This window comes from Ilyonectria robusta (genome assembly GCF_021365365.1).
Source record: "Ilyonectria robusta strain PMI_751 chromosome Unknown BGZ61scaffold_39, whole genome shotgun sequence".
Taxonomy (NCBI): Eukaryota; Fungi; Ascomycota; class Sordariomycetes; order Hypocreales; family Nectriaceae; genus Ilyonectria; species Ilyonectria robusta.
Window position 1 is genome coordinate 293,240 of NW_025764473.1, and position 22,671 is coordinate 315,910.

The 22,671-nt window shown below is 50.6% G+C and overlaps 7 protein-coding genes across 7 annotated transcripts; 6 read left to right on the plus strand and 1 right to left on the minus strand.

Moving 5' to 3' along the window:
* Positions 1-63: 63 nt before the first annotated feature.
* On the plus strand, positions 64-1,605 carry BGZ61DRAFT_540076 (uncharacterized protein; the record flags this gene model as incomplete). Its single annotated transcript, XM_046254863.1, has 1 exon — positions 64-1,605. One exon carries the CDS (start codon positions 64-66, stop codon positions 1,603-1,605), a length of 1,542 nt encoding a protein of 513 aa, XP_046095937.1.
* A 1,514-nt stretch (positions 1,606-3,119) lies between these two features.
* Positions 3,120-4,855, minus strand: BGZ61DRAFT_465030 (uncharacterized protein). Its single transcript, XM_046247530.1, is given in 7 exon segments — positions 3,120-3,507; positions 3,556-3,557; positions 3,569-3,634; positions 3,691-4,070; positions 4,126-4,230; positions 4,283-4,695; positions 4,741-4,855. 6 exon segments carry the CDS (start codon positions 4,454-4,456, stop codon positions 3,185-3,187), a joined length of 1,050 nt encoding a protein of 349 aa, XP_046095938.1. The 5' UTR covers positions 4,457-4,695; positions 4,741-4,855; the 3' UTR covers positions 3,120-3,184.
* A 516-nt stretch (positions 4,856-5,371) lies between these two features.
* On the plus strand, positions 5,372-6,602 carry BGZ61DRAFT_593930 (uncharacterized protein; the record flags this gene model as incomplete). The annotated part of the gene is made up of 3 exons (XM_046256814.1): positions 5,372-5,426; positions 5,529-6,106; positions 6,238-6,602. The coding sequence occupies 3 exons, from the start codon at positions 5,372-5,374 to the stop codon at positions 6,532-6,534; spliced, it is 930 nt and encodes a 309-aa protein (XP_046095939.1). The 3' UTR covers positions 6,535-6,602.
* Positions 6,603-8,650: 2,048 nt separating this feature from the next.
* BGZ61DRAFT_370056 (uncharacterized protein) lies at positions 8,651-9,944 on the plus strand (the record flags this gene model as incomplete). The annotated part of the gene is made up of 5 exons (XM_046241991.1): positions 8,651-8,910; positions 8,963-8,985; positions 9,039-9,403; positions 9,461-9,501; positions 9,557-9,944. The coding sequence occupies 5 exons, from the start codon at positions 8,651-8,653 to the stop codon at positions 9,942-9,944; spliced, it is 1,077 nt and encodes a 358-aa protein (XP_046095940.1).
* Positions 9,945-10,680: 736 nt separating this feature from the next.
* Positions 10,681-12,672, plus strand: BGZ61DRAFT_499714 (uncharacterized protein; the record flags this gene model as incomplete). Its single annotated transcript, XM_046251435.1, has 7 exons — positions 10,681-10,764; positions 10,801-10,899; positions 11,083-11,127; positions 11,188-11,310; positions 11,392-11,731; positions 11,942-12,008; positions 12,078-12,672. The coding sequence occupies 7 exons, from the start codon at positions 10,681-10,683 to the stop codon at positions 12,670-12,672; spliced, it is 1,353 nt and encodes a 450-aa protein (XP_046095941.1).
* A 1,171-nt stretch (positions 12,673-13,843) lies between these two features.
* BGZ61DRAFT_485713 (uncharacterized protein) lies at positions 13,844-15,473 on the plus strand (the record flags this gene model as incomplete). The annotated part of the gene is made up of 4 exons (XM_046249745.1): positions 13,844-14,264; positions 14,574-14,854; positions 14,917-14,938; positions 15,070-15,473. 4 exons carry the CDS (start codon positions 13,844-13,846, stop codon positions 15,471-15,473), a joined length of 1,128 nt encoding a protein of 375 aa, XP_046095942.1.
* Positions 15,474-17,098: 1,625 nt separating this feature from the next.
* Positions 17,099-18,011, plus strand: BGZ61DRAFT_281179 (uncharacterized protein; the record flags this gene model as incomplete). The annotated part of the gene is made up of 4 exons (XM_046238460.1): positions 17,099-17,304; positions 17,362-17,384; positions 17,442-17,850; positions 17,924-18,011. Coding segments are annotated over 4 exons (726 nt in total), but the record flags the coding sequence as incomplete, so codon positions are not given.
* Positions 18,012-22,671: the final 4,660 nt, after the last annotated feature.

Sequence of the window (22,671 nt, forward strand, 5' to 3'; positions counted from 1 at the left end):
TTCCCACGAAATCAGCGTTTCTCAAGGCCTTCAGCAGTGATACCCGTCCCCAGCGCTGTCTCCATGACCGATTATCCTTCTTTCATTTTCATCGAGGATTGGCTAGACGCCGTTACTCCAAACTTCGAGTTCATTCAGATCATCGATCAATCACCACCACCTCATCCCATCCCGACAAAGCGAAGCTTAATGACGACACCTCCACTATCAAACTCGGGGGGCCGAAATCAGAGACGCGACACGTCGCCGACCAAAAGACCACGACTCGATTCACCTGGTGAATATGGCGGCTATACTGGCGATAATGGAGAGACTGGTTGGGGAGAAGAGGGGGACGAGGAAACACCCCGATCAAATGTCAATCAACGGCGGCCGAATCTGCCACCAATTCCGTTCCGAGGCTTCAACACACCGAGCATTACCCCGTCACAGTCGGCTTCGTTAGTTTCGGGGAGCTCGAATCAGTCGCCATCTGCTAGAGCGCCGTCTGCTGGACGATCCGAGAGGTCCAGTGTCAGAGGTCGTCGCACAAGGAGCCCTCTCAAGTCTGCTAATGGTCTTTGGGTATTGGACTTGCCTGTCGTTCAAATACGCATGGGGGATGACCCTGCCAAGGTTCTGCCGGAAGATGTGAAGGATCTATTCAAGAGTATAGACGATATTGTTACCGATCATGTTGAGGTTTTCCCCTTGGAGATTCGCAAGGATGTGGAAGCAATTGTTCCTCGGGCGCAGAAGAAAAATGACTGGTTTCGACCTGCACAGCAAATTTCCCAGCAGCAAGCAAACGAACAGGAGACTTCTTATCCTCGCTCTCGTAAGCCGAAGTCGCCTCTCGAAGTCGCCTTACATGAGCTCGACTTCTTGAGCGACATCGGCAACACAGCGCAAGACTGCCAAGTTCATACCCGCGCTGAGGTGACATGGAACATGCTGGTCCATCAACCACTCTTACAACATGCCCTTGTTGGGCATGTCACAGTCCAGGTCGAACCCTCCCTCACGGCAAAGATCTTGGCGCCATTCTCTCCTATAACAAGTGGACGGGGTGGGGGGAGCGTCGTCGGGGGTGGGGTGATCGATTTCTGCTTGACCCTCTGGCTGAACGATGGGAAACCGCGAGAACTGCTCGACGACAGCGATGCCAAGGCATCTTCAGCCGATGCGAAGCTCATCTCCGCCATTGCAGAAAAGGTCTGGTCTCAACCTTCCGATGCCCAATCCGTCAATCAGACGGGCTATCCCGCGTTGCAATTCGCTCCCATCGCCTGCAATATCGAGACCAGGACGTCAGCCATCCAGCAAGACGGCGAGTTGCAGCTTTCCGTTTGGACCGCCGCCTGGTACCAACGCATAACCATGCTTGTGCCTGGACGAATTGCTCAGCACGGCATCATCACACTGCCACTCTTGTACATCATCGGTCACGATTGGAAGTTGTCTTTTGCGAGTTGGCGCGGGGACAGAATTGAGATCATAGGGTCGCTTGTCCTTGGGGATACTAGGACATTACTGGGATCGTACACGATTATTGCTGTGCTACGGAAGATTGGGGATTGGATTGCGACTGATTATCGAGCATGGATTGAGAAAATGTTTTTATGATGAGGAAATAATGATGAGGCTAGCTTGATGCATGGGTCCGCGGTATGCAAATTCCGGTATTGATTTCGTGTCTGTATATTGTGGTATTTATTTATAATCGTGAGGGCGAATAGTGGTCAACTAATGTGAACCCAAGAGCCGTGATGATCATCGTTCCAGAACTCTGCTTACAATCTTCTCAAGCCGCAGAAGTCTGACACTCAATACAATTTTCTTCTCAGCATCATCTCAGTTCCGATTGATGCCAACCCGCGTTTCTTGGGTGCCCCGGAGGTTTTTCCGTCGACAACTTGAATACAGTTATCATAAAGTCAAGCTATCACAAGGGTAAAAACCAGTGCCAGCGCTCCCAATAGTCCAGGCCATTTAGACTATTAGTCCAGACTGCAGTCTAAGACTAATAATCCATTCACGACGGGCGTTCGTGGATTGACACTAGGATGGTATGCCCCTTTAACCGAGCCGTGTCAGATTGTCGGGTCCAACATCACGCATCCCGACGACAGTCGTGTGAAGCGATCTGCATCGCACCAGTAAATTGACGAGAATTATGCAAAACAAAATTAAATGAATGCACGCGAGCACGGACCCCGGATGGTTGGCACAACAACAATCATGAGTACCCTGGTTTTGTGACACGTTGCATTCTCGGTTAACCGCCAGCAGACGTCCTTAGCGTCCACAACGGGCGTCCGTGGATTGATCGATGCCCTTCCATGATCTGCAGTCTGGACTAATAGTCTAAATCTCTGGACTATTGGGATCCAATGATGGTTTGGACATACTGGACCAAGACCCTGTTGGAAACATAATGGAATGGATGGATGATGATGGCGTTGCCGGCGATTGTCTAAACCCAGCATATATGAGCGCCTGACCGGCACCAACCCAACTGGCTTTTTCCCACAAGGAAAACCCCGCATTGACACATACATATTGTCGTGGAATTGCTGTTGCTCGTGGAGAATGTACTATCAGATACCAGATAATTGCCTGGCACTCAAGTCTCACTAAATCGTTGACTCTGGATCTGCTCGACTGGTAAAGATGTCATAGGCTCAGTGCATCTACTGAGAAGTCCGGGACGAGATGCCAAGGCAGCACTTTGATCTAGTAGTATAGAAGGTAACCACACTGGCTGTGACTGGACTGGGTAGATCATGGCGGCGAATGGTACATCGGTGGTACACATCCACCAGTTGGTTTAACATCCAGATTAGCGCATTCCTAGCTGTGTCCACAACCAACCATTGGTAATAGAAGAGCATTTACTCCAACATACCATGCAACAGACCGAGAGCTTCTAACCAATACAGATACTTCTTTCTGAGGAAAGTGTGGACGACACCGCCGTTCTGCGAAGCCTCGCCATGTCTCATCCCCTGCGTGGGATTCGAGTCACCGAGATGGTCAACCCAGTAGATACAAGGATATCGGGTCGAAGCTAATGGGTCAGGGTCAGGCGGGGAGACTTGATTGATGGGCAACCCTGGGGCGCGTAGGCTATAAGTCAGCAGTTCGGTTTCTCACTTTCTTGTCCGTCTCATTCGTTTATCAAGTATGGTAATAAGTCTTGGCACTAAACCTGCTCATACCGTTTGCTTGAAACCTGATCTATCCTCCTCGTGACCTTGATCATCTGTTTCGTACTTTCATCATCCTTGGCGCTCTCACGATCATCTCCACCAACTGCGGTGACCATAAATTCAGCGTCATGGATCGGGTGGTGTTTCCCCTTGATCCTCCCAATTGTCACCAGATTCAAGTCTCCTGAACCCCCTTGATAGGAGCTCTCGTCCTTGGCGAACTTCCGGATGTACGTTCGGAGCATTGGCAGCGAGCCCGCGATAATACCAAGATCGCATTCGACTACAGTCCATAGGATGATGTTTCCGATGTCATCTGATAGAAAAGTGACAATATTAATCGACTTGATCTAGTTTGAGGAGGGGCTGACGTACGTAGTAGATTGGTAGTGTGGGAATACACTGAGGAGTATGGCATTCGAATGATGGTCGCAATAGAAGCCCTGGGATACTGGATTAACGAGAGGACATGAATAGGATGTTTGGAGAAGGAACCCACAGCACACCAAGGCCTAGGACCAGGGCAATCATCTTCTTGAGCGTCTTCCGCATCTGGAGATTCCAGAGGATGAATACCGGGATAACTGCGACAGCCCAGTCCGTCACGATATTAATTACCGAGACAGCATATGTCAAGGCAATAATGATGGATTGGTCAATACACGTTCCTAGAGCAGAATTCCACGACGCTGCTACCGGCTTACACCGGACCAAGACTGCAGAAATGGCAACCAGGGTAGCTATGACTGATACAGCAACAAGCCCCCAAAGAGTGTAGATGTATCGCCGCTGCGTAGCAATTCGTGCCAATGTCGCGCAGATGCTAGCCTTGATGAATACCGATCCGCTGATGTAGAATATTTGCCAGAACACAATAGACTAGGGGAGGGGATCAGCCAAACAAGTAAGCGTCAAAACTACAAAACACACAAACCTTAGCCCCTTCTATCATCGTCGCGGTATTCAGCTTTGAATCGTAGGTGCCGATACCTGTAAAAGTTCCCCAAATAACAATCCCATTATGGACCATATTGAGGGTCTGGTCTTGTCAGTCTGCTTCTGATAAGGGTGTCGTTCGCTCTAACACTCACAAATCCAACGCACATGAGCCAGTCCTCAAGTCCGAAAACTCCCATTGATACCCTAGCGCTGACGCGGAGGCCGACAACAACGATACATAGGACGGAGAAAGTAATCGTTACGCCGAGGATCGCTGCTGCAAGCCCTCCGGGCTTCACAGCTTCCCATTCCGTAGAATCCGCCATGATGGGCTGGCAAATCAAGAACGGCGAGAAAGCTTTGGTTGTGAAGACCGTTTTCAAGGTGATTTATTTATTCGGGATCGGAAACCGCAGGAGACACCAGGTACGACGGCAAGGAGCTGTGGGCCGCGAGGGTTTTGTATTGTTGACGAGCTCGCTGGCTCAATCATCCAAGGGAAGATGTACGGATGATGCAAGACAATGGAACTCAACTTTCTCTAGTGCATTCCCCATCTGGGTGAAGATTACCATGGGAACTAATCTAGGCCAACTGGTGAGAGAAAAGGGATTTCTTTGTTGCTGCTAGGGTGTCAGGAAACCTACCATGTTCGAGTCATGATCCCTTGACCTGTCAGTTCTGAATATTCCCCTGGCAGGCACACGAACCAATCGATGGAGACATAGATTTCCGTACCGCTACGGACTAACGGGTAGCAACCAACAAATAGCGGTTCGTAAGCCGGCAACTACCTGCCTAGTGCCGCGCCTAGTACTTGCGGGGGAGCTGCTAGTAAACCGGGGAACACGTCCGACTTCGCTGAATCCTTAGCGCTACATACGCTTGCAACCAACACTACGTAGTATGTTCGCACGACTCGCATGAAAAGGGGTTCGGGCGGTGAAACAGCGATCGGCATTTGAGTGACATTCCGCTCGGGTAAGTGGCATCCAATAGGCCGTTGGCTGATATCTCCCCCAAAAAGGTGCCTTGCAGAATACCCATGCTACCCACAACAGTGGCTTCGAAGCATGGTCAATTTACGCGTAAACTCGAGAGGTAAGAGCCAGGTCTGCGGGGCTATGTCGCTGTTTGAGGGACTTATTAGAGTCATGGTACCCGCCATTCAACCTCGCCTCTATTCGGGCACACACATACATACAGACAACTACTTCAAAGTCGTACCTTGCATTGACGCCATGTCCACCTACGATATCAAGGGCAAATATGCCATTGTCACTGGTGCTGGATCCGGTAGGCTTTACCTTTAGATGGAGCTTCATTCTCAATACTCACAATACCCACGTATGATGGGCATGTGCGGTTGTGAATTCGTGAGAGCTGACTGAGATATAGGCATCTGCCTGGCCTTTGCGATGCAGCTTCTTGAGGGAGGCTGCTCGGTCATGATAGCCGACGTGAAGCTTCGGCCCGAAGCCGAGGCTCTTGTAACCAAGTACGCCTCCAAAGACGCCACCACACCTTCGGTCGATTTTCACAAAACGGATATCAGTGACTGGGGACAGATTGCCTCTCTGTGGAAGAAGACTCTCGAAACGTTTGGACGTATTGATATTGTGGTCAACGGCGCTGGCGTCTACGAGCCACCATCTAGCACGTTCTGGAACGCGCCTGGCATCTCGTCTCTAGCTGAAGATGAGGCAGACGCCTCACCGGGCGTCTATCATACATTCTCAGTAAATACTATGGGACCTATCCGCCTCGCTCAGATTGCCATTGATTACTGGCTGGAGAACCGGAATATTGAGGGCAACGTGCTCTGGATCGCCAGCCTTGGAGGCTATGTTCATTCGCTCCAAACGCCCCTATACTTTTCTAGCAAAGCAGCTATTGTGAGCTTTGTTCGATCTCTAGGCCAGCTACGAAAGCGGCTGGGTATTAGGAATGCGGCTGTTTGCCCTGGTGCTGTTTACGTGCGTTTATCCTCCCTTGATTCCTTCCTAAACTGCTTTCTTCCTTGGTTACATCGCGAGTCCCGAGTCACTTGGTATCTAATGGAATTTGTTAGAGTATTTGCTAATGAGGCGTCACTTCCTACTTCTAGACACCAATCTTCCACCCGGAATACTGCCGCGATAGGGTGCACCCTGATGACCTGACTCTCACGCCTGAGCAGTGCGCCTCGGTTATGATGAGTGTCCTAAAGGAGCCGCAATATGGCGATGGTAATATTATTGAGACATTGCTTATCGGAAGCAAGGACAACTCGTCTGTTAATGTTCGTGAAGTGCCCTTAGAGGTACTGTACCCTACTGTGGGCCCAGTTGGGCAGGATAACCACTTACTCGAGGAGGAGGAGAAGTTGACTAAGCAACTCCAGGAGAAGGGAATGCGGCAGTAAACTTTGCTAAAGGCGAAAAGACATAGCTATTAAGGAAAGCTAGAACTAACCCTGCCATCTTAATCACATCTGACTATACCTTCAAGTTAGCATAACATCTCGTCGGGTCCATCCTCTGTACAATTCAGCACTTTAATGTGCAATTTCCAGCCTGATAGCAAGCCTGGTAGCCCCCGTCGTCGAGAAGAAAATTAAGAATCAGCACAACGCCGACCATCGCTATGGAGAGAGCGATGAGCGCCAGGGTTTCGATGTATTTCCAGATTTCCGGCGCGAAAGAATCAACGTCTTGGGCAGCATCTATTACGTCAAACACGAGATGCCACTGGTACAACATGTAGACAGGCGTTGCGCGGGTCATTTGCTAGAATAGCTGACACAAATTGGTTCACGCGAGGTGTTCGTCTTTCCTCTGGGTGAAGTGACCCTGTCCACTCCCGACCTGTCCACTCCTAGCCCGTGCACCGCTAGGGCAGAAACGGCACCAGTGCGTCGTCAACGGCGGAAGCCATGTGAAAGTGGCAGATACCAATCCCAACGCCACGGGCCGCTGATATCGAGACATGCAAGCGTGACATCTGCTACTCTTAGCGCTTCAGAGACGAAAAGCTTGTGAGTGGGTCCATGAGTCGTCATATCGTGGGTCACGGTCGCTTCATAGGAATAAAGCCATTCAGAGGACAAAAGAAAAGTTGAAAGGGGCGCAGATTGATTTGAGACAGGTGGCGCTGTTCCCTTCGCATTCCCGGAGGGCCCGGTGCGGGGAAGCAGGTACTGGGGCTGCTACAATGTGATCGACGCTTTCCTTACATGATGCATTTTGGATGCCATTTTGTGGCTTGTGGAAGGCCGGTACATTGCCCCGGCGGAGCTTCCCGCGCAGGGTGAAGTTTGACTGTCCGTTCCACCGCATTCTGCAGTTGTGCCGCTGGGTGGCGGCATGGTCCTGGGTTAGTGACGAACTGTGGCGAGAGGACAGTGTTTCTAGCACCGACGAGAATCCTCGGGTTTCGCTATATGGAGATCAAGCCGTTGCCGTCGTGCGTCCCCTCCCCTTGTTTATCAGCGCGCCGCTCATCCATTCCCACTGCCATCTCGACCGTGTTGAAGAGCTATACCTCTAGATGTCTTACGCCGATCAGAACGACGCTGACGCTGACGCCACAAATCCGGCGGGATGGCAGCGTGAAACGATAGAATTTTTCGGTGCTAAGGACCCAGACTTGCGGTTGCATTGACCGTTAGCTATAATATCTAGTTTGCGTCAGTACTAGGTCTTCTTAGGTTTCTCCCAACAACTTGCTCAGGGGAGAAGCAGGAATCCACTACCAGGTCCTTCCCGGCCTTAACAAGCGTTTAGGTTAGCTGACTCAAACACTGCGGTAGCACAATGTTCTGGTTCTTACTGACATATTGCAAAATGTCGCTTCGAGACGGCTGTTATGCAGACAGCCCTCGGTCGGCGATTGACTGTGGATAGGCACTACTCTAGGTCTGCAAATAGAAGTTTTCAGACACTGCGGTTTGATCTACACACTAGCGAAACAGGCTACTTCAACACTGCGTGTGTCATGGGTGAACACTCTCGAGGCCTGGCGCAAAGAGGTGGGAATGGACGGTTAGCCACCAACTTTTCAACTCCGCGCTCCGTGAGCCGTGCCTGAGGCTTAGGGGAGACAGTGTTGATAGATGCAGCTCTTCAGGGGTTCTCGGGCGAACTGCCCCTGTAAGCCTCGGAAGGCGCTACTGCATTTGGGCTTGGAAGCTGCCACAAATGGAGACATTATGGTGACAGTTTGTGGGGCTGGTTGCAAAACAGGATCAACAAGCTAGAATATACTCCACTGTTCGACATCATCCGTGGAAAGTGAGATCGTCACCAAGGTGTTCCATGTAGCCAGGGTAGCACTGCCGGGGAAGGGTTCCTATCGCTTCTGCGAGACCCAGAAAATCAGCTGCCGCAGACACAATTCCATCCGTCATTGCCATCGCATAGATATAATCTGCTTTAACTCCATCATCGGCATGAAACAAGACCAACTCTTGAACCACTCCTTTCCATCCAAAGCGCCACCGTCGAGAGAGGACTGCGACTTTCCGACTTTCCATTCTGGCAATGGCGGGATTCCTCGTCCCGGATACCTACGTGGTAGTCACTCCCAGCCTCAATGACCTGTTGATTGCCAGCATCATCTGGGGTTTTACCCTAGCCACGGGAGTCTTCTCAGGCACCAAGGCGTTCAAACAGACGTGGGCAACATGGAGACAGTCGCGTCGCCTACACGCCTACGCGTATATGATATGGGCCGAATGGATCGTGTCCATGGTTATTGGCGTTCTGTCCTGGGTCTTCCTTCGCGGATTCATCGATCCAAGGTGAGTTAGATGGCGTGTTGATGGTGTTTTCGATGCTAACGAGGCTGTACAGCTTTTGGATATATTTTGCATTCTGTCCGCAGAGTCCATCCTACGAAAGGGGAAAATCCGCTAACTATCGCTCTCAGTGTGCCTCTGGGTCGTACAGATTCAATGCATCTGCGGCATCATCATTAATCGAATCGCTCTCTTGATGGTCGACAAGCGCGACGCAGCCAAAATCCGATGGGTTACCGCAGTCATTCTGGGCCTGATTAACATCAGCGTATTCGTCATCTGGATTCCTGCACGCCTGCAAATATCCCCGACATGGGTCCATGTCAACGAAATCTACGATCGAATCGAGAAGGGTCTGTTCTTGATTATCGACGCATGCCTACACCTCTACTTCATCTATCTGCTTCGAGTCAAGTTGATCGCGAATGGCCTCGAAAAATACGTCCCGTTGTTCAGGTTCAACCTCATGATGGTGGCGGTATCGATGAGTCTAGATGTGAGCGAAGCCTGAATGCGGCTACGGCGGTCTCTATACTAACGCGATGATGCGCAGATAATTCTCATTGGTAGCATGTCAATTGGAAATGGCTTCATGTACGTCGTCGGCGCTCTTTGGTTCTGCGGTTGATGCTTACCACCCTTTACCTAGTTATGTCCAGTTTCACCCGCTGGTGTACATGCTCAAGCTGCATATCGAGATGAACATCTCTTCCCTAATTGTCAAGGTCGTCCGCGCGACAGGCGACGGCAGCTCGTACGCACGCGGCACCGAATTGCAGTCGAAACCGAAAAACAGGTCCGGAGCTGCCATAACTTCGAACAACATCGTCTCCGGAAATCGGACGCACGTTGAAGCCGAGGCAGCGGATGAAGCACCTAAGAGTTTTCCCCAGGGGATCACGAAAATTGTGCAGACGCGGGTCACTGTGTCACCTCGGAATCGTGACGACTTGGAAGACGACGAGGATGGCAGCTCGCAGTCATCGACAAGCCGGCTAAAGCATAATTCCCAAGCCTACCGAGAACAATTTGTATGATTTCGTCGCGTTGGCCTTAGCATTTTTTGGAGGACTAGATAGACGCTGGACCCTGGAAGGTTAGCACCGCAATTTGGTAGATTACCCAAATACAGAGATGAGGGAATCACAGGTCGGTACGGAGATATGCTGCGTGACTTCATTGTGACTGGCAAAGGAAGACGTATATCCGTACAATGCCGAAAAACCGCAGCTGGCGAGTCAGGGTATCACTAGGATTCATGTCTAGACCGATCTTGGCCCGGCTAAGTGACACGAGATGATCTTGTAGATCCGACCGTTGAAGCGGACAAATTTCAAAACTGGGTCTAGAGGAGCCGAGGCTTAATTACCAACACACTGTTGCAATTTCAATGACATCGGGAGAGCCGTTTCTACTAAAAAAGTCCAATGAAACCTTGCTCTCAAGGGTCCTTCACCAACAAGGCAAAGTCGGGAAACCCCGTAACATTCCAGGCAGGGTACGGTGTCAGCTCATGCACTACCTAAGCAGTGTAACCCGACGAGCTCCCTGAATTGGATAGATTTCTCCATATGTAACAGGAGAGGCAGGGGCCCAAAGATGCAGTTGGAGAGGGGCTCTGCGGTAATTGCTGAGTATCCTGGGTTGAAAAAAAGGGAAGGTATAAATGCCGGAGCGGGAATAAATGGCTGCCTATTGTTAGAGACTGCAGGCTTGTTTGACCTTCTCTTATCACGATTACCTTGAGCATCTTCTGACTTTCGCTGAATCACAATGGGCGTCTATACCAAATTGGCCGATGATGTTCAGGAGGTGGATGTGATCATTGCCGGCGGTAAGTCTCATCGCCTTCTATTGGTTTAAGGTCGTCTGCTCATGGTTGATTGATCTTAGGTGGTACGGCGGCATGTGGCTGAGGCCGATCCCAAGCTGTCGATCCTCCTCATCGAGGGCGGCCCGAACAACTATAATGTGCTAAACATTGTTTACCCGGTGTTCTTCCTCGGCCACCTTCATCCTACTAGCTAGACAACCATCTTCTACAAGAGTAACAAAGCCAAATAGCTCGCAGACCGGGAGATTATCGTGCCTTCCGGCGGAACCCAAGGTGGCCGGTCATCCATCAACTTCATGATGTATACGCGAGCCCAAAGATCGGACTTTGATTGATGGAAGTCCCGTGGCTGGTCTGCGGATGAGCTTTGGCCGTACCTCAAGAAGGTATGTTCGAGCTATTTGGGTTCCCAGGTGCACGCCTGTGCTAATTGATCACTCCAACAGCTGAAGAACTACCATGGTCAGGGCGAGAAAGCCTATCACGGCTATGACGGCCCCGTGCATGTTTCTGGCAGCACATTCCGCGCGCGGGGTTCTCAGGACGATTTCATCAGCGCCGCGGCCCAGGTCGGCTGGCCAGAGATCAAGGACCTTCAGACTCTTGACGCAAACAACGGCATCGAGCGCTGGCAATGATATATCTTAAAGGACGGCAAGCGACAAGACACTGTGCATAAGTACCTACACGAGAAGCTCCGCTCTGGAAACTTCCCCAACTTACATGTGCTGGTGGAGTCAAAAGTCGTGCGTGTGCTATTCGATGACGACAAGCGGGCTGTCGGTGTGGAATACACACCTAACCCGGACTTGCAACCCACTCTGGCAACTCCTCAACAACCCAAGCTTATAGTAAGAGCAAGAAAGCAGGTTACTTTGTCCTGTGGCGCGTGTAGCACACCACCAGTGCTTGAGAGATCTGGTCTAGGTGACCCTGAGGTATTGAAGAAGGTTGGCGTCTCTGTTATTGTAGATCTGCCCGGAGTCGGGCGTGACTACTAGAACCACAACTTGTCTCTCTACCCTTATAGGACAAGTCTTAAACCACGCGAGACGATTGACGTCGTCCTTAGGAACCCTGGCAATTGCTAAAACCTCATCGACGCTAAAGATGACATCTTGGGCTGGAATTCCACCGATATCTCGTCCAAGCTTCGACCAACAGAAGAAGATGTGGCAGCCCTTGGCCTTGAGTTTTAAGCCGCCTGGAACCGGGACTTTAAAAACGCCCTTGACAGGCCTCTGATGCTTATGGGTGTTGTGTCATGGTAAGCTTTCCGGGAGGACTCCTAGAGTCCTAGTAAAGTTCCCCTCGGCAGTAGTACTAACAGACGCAGCTTCTTAGGCGACCCGTCATCTGTCCCAGAGGCACAGTACATCACAATAGGAAACTATACGGCGTACCCCTACTTGCGTAAACACATGCACATCACCGGGCCAGAGCTCAGCGATCCCCTAGACTTCGATGTTGGTTTCTTCTCGGACGCACACGACATCGACTTGAAGAAGCAGATTTGGGCGTACAAGAAGCAGCGCGAGATCATGCGCCGCACGTCTATGTATCGTGGCGAGCTTGCACCTGGTCACCTAGCTTTCCCCGCTGGGTTTGAGGTCGTATGTATCAAGGCCGATACACCGCTCTCCAATGTAAAGGACCTCAAGTACTCGCCTGAGGATGATGCGGCCACTGGGAAGTGGCTGCGAGAGAATATAGGTACCACCTGGCACTCGCTAGGCACCGCGAAGATAGCTCCTCGCCAGGAGTTTGGCGTCGTGGATGAGTCTCTGAATGTGTGGGGCACAAAGGGGCTTAAGATTGCGGACTTGAGTATCCCGCCTATGAATGTAGGTGCCAACACGAATAACACTGCTATTGTAGTGGGCGAGAAGGCGGCAGCTATCCTTATTCAGGAGCTGGGTCTCCAGAAGTAGTTAAATACCCTCATCCGTTATTGAAGGACAGCTTTCGCTATAGCCTAAGCATTCCAGTCCCTAACCTTCGTGACCACCACGCTCTTATAGTGCTGAGAGGTCCAAGAATATAAACATTGGGTTCATGCAAATCCCTACTCCTAGATAGGAAGAGCCTAGTATAAGGCTGCGCGAGCCTGTGAACCACGGGGCTGCTTGTAGACCTCTGAACGGACGCTAGTCAACATTTCAAGTTTTGTGGCATAGCGGCATATCGTTCAGGGACTGGATCCAACTTTTTTGCGCTCATCGAGTGTGCGGCTTTCCAAGTGGGTTGCGAACAAATGATGGATTATTCTACTTTCTTCTCAGAGCACCAACAGTTACTCGATCTCTCCTCGACCAACTCCCCAACATGCCAATCTTGAACCGATCCTTTTTCAGAATGCACCTCTCTCCCCGCAAGCGTCTACCCTTCAGTTATTGAGTGGACGCTTGAATGTCATCCCAGTCCGCAACAACCTGATAGCTCGGGACAAAGCAGCGACGTCGGCGAGGCCAACGCGGCCACCATTCACAACTTCATCTATCGCATTACCCGCGATGAAGAGCAATGGCAGCAGAAAAGAACGGAGCTTGGTCTGAACCACGCCCAGGGCGTCTTAAGAGCATTCAGCGACACCCTGTCGCCGAAGACAAGCTGATGCTAAACTCTCAGATATTCCCAAACACCAGTCAAGGTCTCTAGTTATCTCGCCTATCGCGCCGTGGCATTGTCTATGTTCAGGGACCTTGTACTTATGGGATAATGCTGCGTTGCTGCTCAAGATGGGAGTGAGCATAGAACATGTCGATAAGTCCATGAAAGATTTTCTCAGCAGGTTGCGCTCATTACGCCGCCAAGCAGGGCCGAAAACATTACAAATGTATCGGCTTGTGGCGTATGGATCGCATGGCAGATGCATATACTGTTCGAAGATTTCTGCTACCGCGCCTTTGAAATATTTCTTCACGGTATGTTGATCTTCTCTATGGTCCCGTGTTGATGACTATCAGCTCCTTAGCACCAACTGTGATCTCGGCCAAGAGATGACGAGTCGACCACGTGAACATCGTCCTTGTACGCGACGCTCCTCTGTTGGCACTGGAGGGGGGGAGGCTCCAAGACAAGCCAAGACTGGTGGAACTGATGATGGGACCGAGGAATGTCCCTCGGTTACCAGTTGCTCGGATGCCGACAGAGAGGCGCAAACAAAACCAGCTGAAATCAATCGCTGAAGAGAGACCCATACTAGGCTCTAGCTCGAATGTGGCCAGTGGTGTGGTCGTCCCAATGGTCAGCCTGTGGTTACCACAGGGTAGCCAATCTACGGACAGACACATACCGAAGCAAGGTGATACCTCGATACCTGACGCTGAAACCTTGGGCTCCTCTCTGCACCAACCCGAACACGCGATCGTCGACCATCAGCGTGTGCTGCTTGGGAGGCCTGTGGGTGAGAGCACTGGCCACAACGGGCACGTTGGGAACTTGCCACCGAACGAGTCCGATGCCAAGAGCCTGCCAGACCGGTTGGACGTTCAGGGCTCCTTGTTAGACGAAAGCGGGTGCCGTACGACTCGGCACAGGAGTGACTCCGGTAATGCTGCAGAGCGTTCGCCACAAGCAAGCAATGCAGAAAGAAACCCGCTAGGTCTAAACGACGGCGTTTCTCCTTAAGTGGTGGAGAGCAAACAATTAGAAACGTCTTGGAACTACACTGGCAAGTTCCTCGCTGAGAAGTTGCTACGCTCTTGAGACATCTCGCCGATAGTCTCTTGTTGCTCACACTCGTTGAGCTCGACAACGGCTTCATGTTTGCGCGGAAGAGGCAGAGATCGGCATCACAAAGAGTGATACGTTATCTTGCTCTCCTTTGCAGCGATCATCTTTTTCGGCGTTGCACTGGCAGAATTCGGACAGGAACATACCGTGTGGCCACAAATCCGGGACGCTCGAGGGGATCACGAAAATGACGGGCCTGACGCCGAAGAAATAGACATTTTGATGTCCGGTCTCAGGACTGTCGATCGCATACGTGACTCTTATGCGGTACTATACTGGGTCACCTCAACTACGGCCCTAGTTTATGCGCTAGCGATCATGCATTCGTTACATAATATGCATCTCTTATATACGCAACTATCAGCGCCTCCTGTTGGAGTGTGCATTCCACTTTTGGTCTGATCAGTTAGCGTAACAGAATGCGACATGCATAAATCCAGTTTCGTCAAGCCTTGTCGGGGAGTAAGTCGTAGCGAGATGAGTGGTTTATCATGAGAATTTTTCTTAATGTTGTCACTGGAGTGCAGCCATCTTTTTAACAGCTTCGATTCTCAGGTTTCTTCCACTGACCTGGTTACTTATACTTAACGTAGTATTTGTCTTGACTTCTACAGCTACATTAGGCTTCAATGTTTCCCAACTTCTGGATTCTTTTCTCGATATCTGGGCGTTTTTTGTTATCCTCGTTCTTATTTTCTCCAATGCCATGAGGAAAAAGAAGGGTCTCTGGACGACTCTGCAGCCGTGGATGAATGGTGTTGCTCTGACATTGGTACATCGAGTGCATCCAATTCATGTCACAGGGCCTCCTCAACACTGGCAGCCTCAACGGAACATGTGCTACACTGATCAGTCCGTTCCCTATCAAACGCCGGTTCAGCTACTATACCCGGGCCTAGTGAACTATCAAGGAAGTGCCATTCCAGCTTTGACACAAAACGCGATGGCACAGAAACCCCTGGATATCCAATTGCGACTGAGGAAGGGGAACCATTAGCGCGTGAGATGGAGGGATCAACATTGCCCCATCGCGATTAGTCGAGCGTCTAATTCATGCTATACGTCTAACTAAATGTTTTTTTATTCGAGGGAAATAATAGATCGGCAAACTTGGTCCGTGTCTTTCGTTCTGATGGGTGTTCTAGATTGCTTGGCCGTCACTCGAGCATCACCAATTGCTCATGCGCCACCTCCGGATCCCTTCTTCAAATGGTCAGGATTCGGAAAGTCCCCTGTTCAATCCGAAGATCTCTGACTCACGCTTACATTTTAATGCATATTCCTGATCTAACTATGAAGGAGGGACGTAGATCTCTTCGGCTATCATACTGTATGGTAGATACGGGTGGTCTTTCAAGTACCCGGTTTAATGTAACGAACAGTGAGGCAGACGGCTATGGCTGAGCCTCAAGGTGTGGAATTATTCTCGTTGGTAAGAAAACAGGGGAAATAGTTGACATAATTGCCGTCACCAGGCTGAGTGCCCAAGTCAACGTTTTCTCTAGGCCAACCCTGTCAAGCTGTCATTTCTTTCCCTCCTGGCATGTCCTTGGGCGAGGTGTTTATTATCAGCCTTAATGGAGCAGGTCTACTTCTGACATGGGAAATTCTTCTTTGAGGTTAGGAAGCGTAACTCGGAAATCCACTCTAAAACCACCAAATGCTAGCAGTCTCGAGAGAGTGTCGGGCTGCAGCCCAACCCTTGGAAGAAGGACCCTGGGAGTAGGGAGGGCTCTTGCAGGAGTTGTGGTGTCTTTACTGCCGGAGTTCTCGCCTTTTTGGTTTAGGTAAATTTATTGCTCGTAGTGCTGCTCTTACTAGACGGGTCGAGAATGACGTGGAGGGCGATGCATTTCACGCTGAAGATAAACCAATCACGAGCCGGTTTACTCGGTAGGAGTTGCTGCACCGTTTCATTTTAGGGATCTTGACCAACTGGGGAGACGACATCAGAGATAGTTGAGAAGTGCTAAAACGGTTAGAGTGGTACTATAAGAACGCTAATTGACTCGTGAAGATTACCGCCAGGTTAGTGCCAATCTAGCCTGCTTTATGGAGTACAGAGACATTATTAAAAGGCTTATCCCTGCAATGCGGGGAACCATTCGGCATTACTCTCAAGAACTCTTCGTACTGAGTAGGGACCTGCTACTTGTGGTTTAGTGTGAGTGACTTGTTAGCCTGCTAAATCAAGTGCCGGTCGCAGATCACGATCTGTTGTATCCGGAGTCTAGCTGCCCATCCGGAAGCCAATTGTCTGGTCCGCGGGCCGATCCTGCATTGAGGATCGCGAGAGTTGACGCCAACTCCTCTAGCGGTGTCTATCCCAATTACAGAATTAGTCGTGGCTTTCTTTAAGCACAATACTTTTGACATATGTCACCCCCAGTGCACGGGGAAGCTGTACACGTGCACCCACCAATGGAGACCAATTTGTCGATCGGTTTCTAAATTACCGGCTACCTCACTTCCCATGACTCCCGTATACCAAAGACGAGTTATATATATATATAAGGTGGGCGAGGTAGTTCTACCTTCTACGACCACTTTCCAGTCCTAATTCTTGCTTTCGTGCTCAGTCCAAGTCGTTCCTTTGTCGCTCTGATCCCCCTAGAGCTCAATATGGATCTCGCTTCTATATACTTCGGGCTCTTTTTGGGCGTCTTTGTGTTCACTTTTGCGAAGGCTGTGCAGCAGACACGGGGCATATGGAGACGCACGCGGAGCCTTCATCACGCATACTTGTATATGATCTGGGTAGAGGCATGGGTAAATTTTGTCTTTGCCCTTGTCACATTTCTGTACCTGAATGAAATCATTCCCGGGAGGTAGATTCTTGTCGTTCGGTAGTCACACTCAGCGTCAATGCTAACCAGCATCTCCAGTCTCATGTTCTTTTTATTCACTGGTAATTATAAATAGGATGTGAGTCCTATGAGTATTTCTTGAACTGACGAATATATAGTGGCACTGTGGGCTATTCAGACTCAACTCTTGCCCCAAATCATTGCCAACCGCGTAGCTTTGATCATGACCAACAGGCGTAGAGCCAGGAAGTTGAAATGGGGCCTCGCGCTTCCTATCGGGTGCATCAATATAGCCGTTTTCTACATATGGACTGTCGCGCACCTGCCATCAGCTACACCATTTCAGATTCATCTCAACCTGATGTTCGAAAAGGCGGAGAAGTCTTTCTTCCTTGTCGTTGACTTGGGGCTCAACTTATACTTCTTGTATCTGGTTCGCTTCCGCCTGATTGCCGACGGATTGGGCAAGTATTGGAGGCTCTTCAACTTCAACGCTGGCATGGTAGTTATTTCTACGTCTATGGATATTATGCTCCTTGGATTCTTGAGCTTGCCAAACCCTTACTTGTGAGTTTCTGACTGCCATGGCTCTTCCATCCTTGACGTGTATGTGGACAATCAGCTGACTTTGCCCGCGCAGATACGTCCAATTCGCCCCTCTCGCCTACATAGTCAAGCTGTACATCGAGCTCCTAATGGCTAACTTGATCTCTAAAGTTGTCAGGAGTGGTGCGGCTGGGCGCGGAGACGGCTGGTACGGGAGTAGCAGTCACAAATCCAACCCAACCAATTATGTCACTTCCCGTGTTGTCGTTAGCGGCAGTCAAGCCATGCCGAAGTCGGGTAACACGATTTTGAGCAAGTTAGGAAAAGACGAGCGAACTCGTCAAGGCAGCTCTAGCTCGGAGATACATCTGGCCACATATCCTGGCCCACATGGCATCACGAAGACGGTCGAGACTACAGTTGTGGTAGACGATGGCGAGGAGGGTCACAGCGATAGGTTCTCTAAGGAGAGTGTATAAGAGGGCCTTGTGTGTAATAGTTTCAGTTGCCCTGTCTAATTCCTATGCAACAGGGAGAGAGAAGGTGTTCATATTCCCCGCTACTATATAATACGAAGTAATACTGCTCATCGTCTAATAAGTCATGTCCACGTAGACCCCTGCAGTTATCCCTGGATTCTTTCTGTGTTTTCTTAGCAAATATCTATAGCTGTATGCAATACACATTACGCGTGGTACAGACCACTCGACTTTTTACGCCTGACTAAACGCGTTTATGCCAATGAGTCGTCCGGACCAGAGAAACCTGTAGAAGTCAAGTTGAATTGCTTGCTTATAATTCAGCTTCTTGTTCAGCTAGACACTACGGCCAAAATGAGATTTTGCCTTATCAAGTCTGCTCCGTTCGTTCCAGAGCTATTCCGAAAGTGCACTTTCCTTGCAGAATGGCTGCTCTGGGACAGATCCCGTTGCTCCCGCATTTCGTCAATTCTGAATGATCCCGAGTATGCCAGACTCCTCACCAATGGCTAAGACGCCCCGACGAAGGCATAACCTGCACAGAGGTATGCGGCAACACTACGTACCTATTTATGTCTCTGGGGACGTTCTGGAACTGTATACATTGTCGGTGGTGCGGATGATGATATGACCCCCTGAACAGGGACCTAATGAGCCAAAATTGATGTTAATTGGCAGATCCCGGAATGGTCTCCGACATTGCGGGTACCGGTGTCAGTATGGGCTTCTCACACTCCATTATCTTGAGCTTATATTCCAAAGAAATGCATATTTTAGCGGCGGAAAAGGTCAATAGCCAACGCCCAAATCATCTGCTATTCCTTAAGAGGGTGCGCAGAAAAGCGTCGCACAGGCGTCTTGCTTGGTCGGCCCGTAGCCGCACCAGACTACGCGTATGTGGTCGGATTGATCTGAGGCTTATATCTCCTAATAGGAAAGCATCTAATCGGATGCTCTATCGGGTCGGCCGCAGGAAATGATGGTGGCAAGGCATTGATGAGGCCCGCGGCAGCCCGTCAATTGGCGAAGTGGAAGACTGAAGTCGGACGAGGATTGCGACTGCGGTCAGAAAAATAGTATCGTAAAAATCTCTCAAAAATCAAGGGCAAAAAGTCTTCATTAACTCTGACAATAAGGTCATCGAGACCACTGTCTCTCTGACTCAAAAGAAAGAAAAATTCAATGTCAAGATGCAATGATGATCCTTCCTTCCGTGCGCAGCTTCCTCCCCTACTTATCCCCATTACATCCCTGCTAGCGACCAGCTAGCCCAAAAGTCCCTGACCGCCTGTCTCACGGGCTTCCGCGAGTTTGAGTAGAGTACATCGAGACCTCCTCATTTTGCCATGTGATCGAGAAGCCTGGAGGGATCCAGACTCATCTCGGCTGGACTGGCGTCCTTCATTGCTCGTTGGATATGTGAGGCATCTACTTCAGTCAACGAATAAACGGAATGACGGATCAGACACTGTCGCAATCAACAGGTGACAGATCAAGGTCCCGGTATCTTTTCGCCACGCAATGCGCTTTGACTTCAGCTGTCAGTTGTTGGGTCCAGTCCAAGCGCAATGGGCCTCGGCATTACAAGCCCCCGTTCCTAGTCCCATTCTAGCTCCCGTTCATCACGTCTAAGCAGACCGTGCTGATGATGGGTGTTTGACCTGAGAACAGGGCTGGAAAGCTTTAGATCGGAAGGGCTGGACATAGACTTTGGTTGCGTGTCTCCGCTCAGTAAATCTTTTGTCTACGAGGAAACCCCCTACGGTCGCACATTACCACATGGGTGACATAACCCTTTTGGGAAGCCTCAACCATGTGGAAATACTTAGTAATTTTGTGGCCCCTTGCAAGACTACAGTACCGCACACTATCCGGAAGGTATCTCTTCATTTAGATGGCATGTCCACCAGGGAATATGTCGTGATAATTCCTGGTGACGCGGCACAATTCTTCCACTCACACATCCACACCAGCATCAATACCCAGCCCATCGCCAACCTATAGCTGTTATGGACTATCCCCATCCATTCCCTAAGTAAGCTTGGGTCTATCCATCATGAGATTGTGCGACTGACCTTGTCTTGTACGTAGATATGCCCGATCACGTCCTATCGCAGACATGTCCCGATGTTCCGAAGACCGTGGCCCCTAAATCGTACCAACGGAGCCACGATTTCATCCGCGATAGCTACCCAGGGTCGAATCTGTGTCCATATTGCGGGAGACGTTGGCCCACGAGTATCTCCATCCTCGACAGTTCGCCAGTCCCGTTTCGAGACGTTGAGACAGCTTCCACCTCCTCCGCTATACAGTCTATCGACCTAACAGCCTCTGATCGTTCCACGCCGTCACAGACAATCTTCACCGGCTCTGGAGACGGCCCTGGCCGTATCCTCACAACATCGCGGCCCTCCGCCGTGTATCGAGATGCCAAACTTACCCAGAGTCGGATTGCGAGGGGCATGAGGGCGAGCTCGTCGCAACTCAGTGAGGCTGTGGCTAAACAGAGCCAAAACAAGAGCAGGCGGAAGATCTCAATGCGCCTCACCGTCTTCCTTGCGAGGCCTGACCCATGGGAAATACTAGACGAAGACGAGGAGCCCCAGTGGTCTTTGGCTAGAGAGCTGCTGAAGGTCGCTTTGCGCCCCTTCGTCGACGAGGAACCATCTTTACCTGTCCACTTCTGGTTCGACAGCATCTTCTTCCCTCAGTTCAAGGACAAGCCTGCCCTCTCTTCTGTTCTTCAATTCGACAAGAGACTCGTTCAGAACGCCCATATTAAAGAGGGTATCACGGAGCTGAGCGACCTCGACTGGGAGAGACAGACAGTCGCAGAGCTTTTCGGCGAGGACTGCCCTTTTCGTTTCAGTAAAACAGAGGGCAGATATCTCCTTTTCCTTGTTTTCTATGAGCCATTGCCTCCTCGACCACAAGTCCCGGCCCCTCGTCATATCAAGACACCGAGGTCAGCTGTAAAGCCGTTCAAAAAGGAGAAGGGAATCAAGAAAGAGCTAGTCAAGGCCGAGGTGAAGGTACAGCCAGCCTTGTTAATCGGGAGCGAGTTCAACTCGCCCTCCTTGAGCCCCTCTCTGAGCCCAGTTCTACCTCCTTCGAGAGCTAGCGCAGAAGACCAGATCGAGGTTATTACTAGCGATGTGGACGAGACCCACGCGGGTCAGAAACGAGCTCGAGACTCTATAAGCTCAGCACTCTCAGTAGAGGCAGAGGATAAGGGGCTCTCGGCTGGCCCTGCCTTCACTGCCCATGGTCCCGCTGCTGGAACCCGAGGAGTTGATACGAGGAGGCCAAGTAGTCGGCATCCTCGTAAACAGACGAGGAAATAGTAGTTACTCTAGCTCAAGGTGACCCAGGTCCCCCATCAGCTCGTCCATACTATTGATAATATCGCCGGGTAGCTCAGTTCCGGAGAGGCTATTGTTAATAGGCTCAAGGTAGTTCTGCTCGAGGAGCTGAAGCTAAAGCATTGTCAGCTAGCTTTTGAGTGCGATAGAGTACTTCTTTACGTACGAATCTCTCTTGCCCTCCAACTGGACTCTCTGGGATGCTCAGCACCGGACTTGCCCCGCAGTCGAGATGAACCTGAATCTTATCTCTAAGCCGTAAGTAGATCGCAAGGTGTGGTCGCTTATGATCAAGCTCCCCATCTAGCTGACCATCGAACTGAAGATCCCGGAGCTGTTGATCACACCAGTCCGTTGTTATTGGGTCAAGAAGATCGTCTATATCGATAGAATCGACAGCGGCCATCATCTGGGCAAGCCCATCTCGAGCCGCAGGCCCTAGATGGACTGCCCAGTTCTCCACTTCGCTTGTATTATACAGATCCATCGGGATCCCGGCGACGAGATGCTCCCTATTCTTCTGTGGCCCGATGCGATGGCCGTTCCACATCTCCGTGAAGTCCGCAACCTCTTGACGGATCATGGGTCCATAGAGAGCATACACCGCGATCTGGTGAGCAAGACGGTTTGGTTGGAAGAGGCCGCTATCAATCAGCTCGTGTGAGAACGCGATCCAGCGCTGACTGACACCTTTGAGTAGCTTTTCCCACCAAGACTCGATCCGTTGGTTCGATGTGCTTGGGCCCCAGATATGACAGGAGCTCAGTCTCGCTCCCTGCCTGTGGACTCGTTGGTCGTTATCCTCGGTGGCATACCGAAACTCTGTCTGATCAAGGTCGGCGAGAATCGCCTGGGCTCCGGCCCAAAGAGGAGTCTCGATACCATGATCCGAGCGGGTGAAAAGGGGGCGGACCCCTGAGTACAACACAGTCCGTAGAAACTGTTTGAGTGAACTCAGCGCAGTCGTATTCCCCCTGCCGATATATATCCAGATGATGGCT

What these genes read in the sequence shown, in the direction of transcription:
- BGZ61DRAFT_465030 (XM_046247530.1), bottom strand. Translation starts at nt 4,456, where the DNA reads ATGGCGGATTCTACGGAATGGGAAGCTGTGAAGCCCGGAGGGCTTGCA. An exon ending in CGATGATAGAAGGGGCTAAG is followed by an intron (nt 4,071 to 4,125) that starts GTTTGTGTGTTT and finishes CCCCTCCCCTAG; the next exon opens with TCTATTGTGTTCTGGCAAAT. An exon ending in GTCCTAGGCCTTGGTGTGCT is followed by an intron (nt 3,635 to 3,690) that starts GTGGGTTCCTTC and finishes CCAGTATCCCAG; the next exon opens with GGCTTCTATTGCGACCATCA.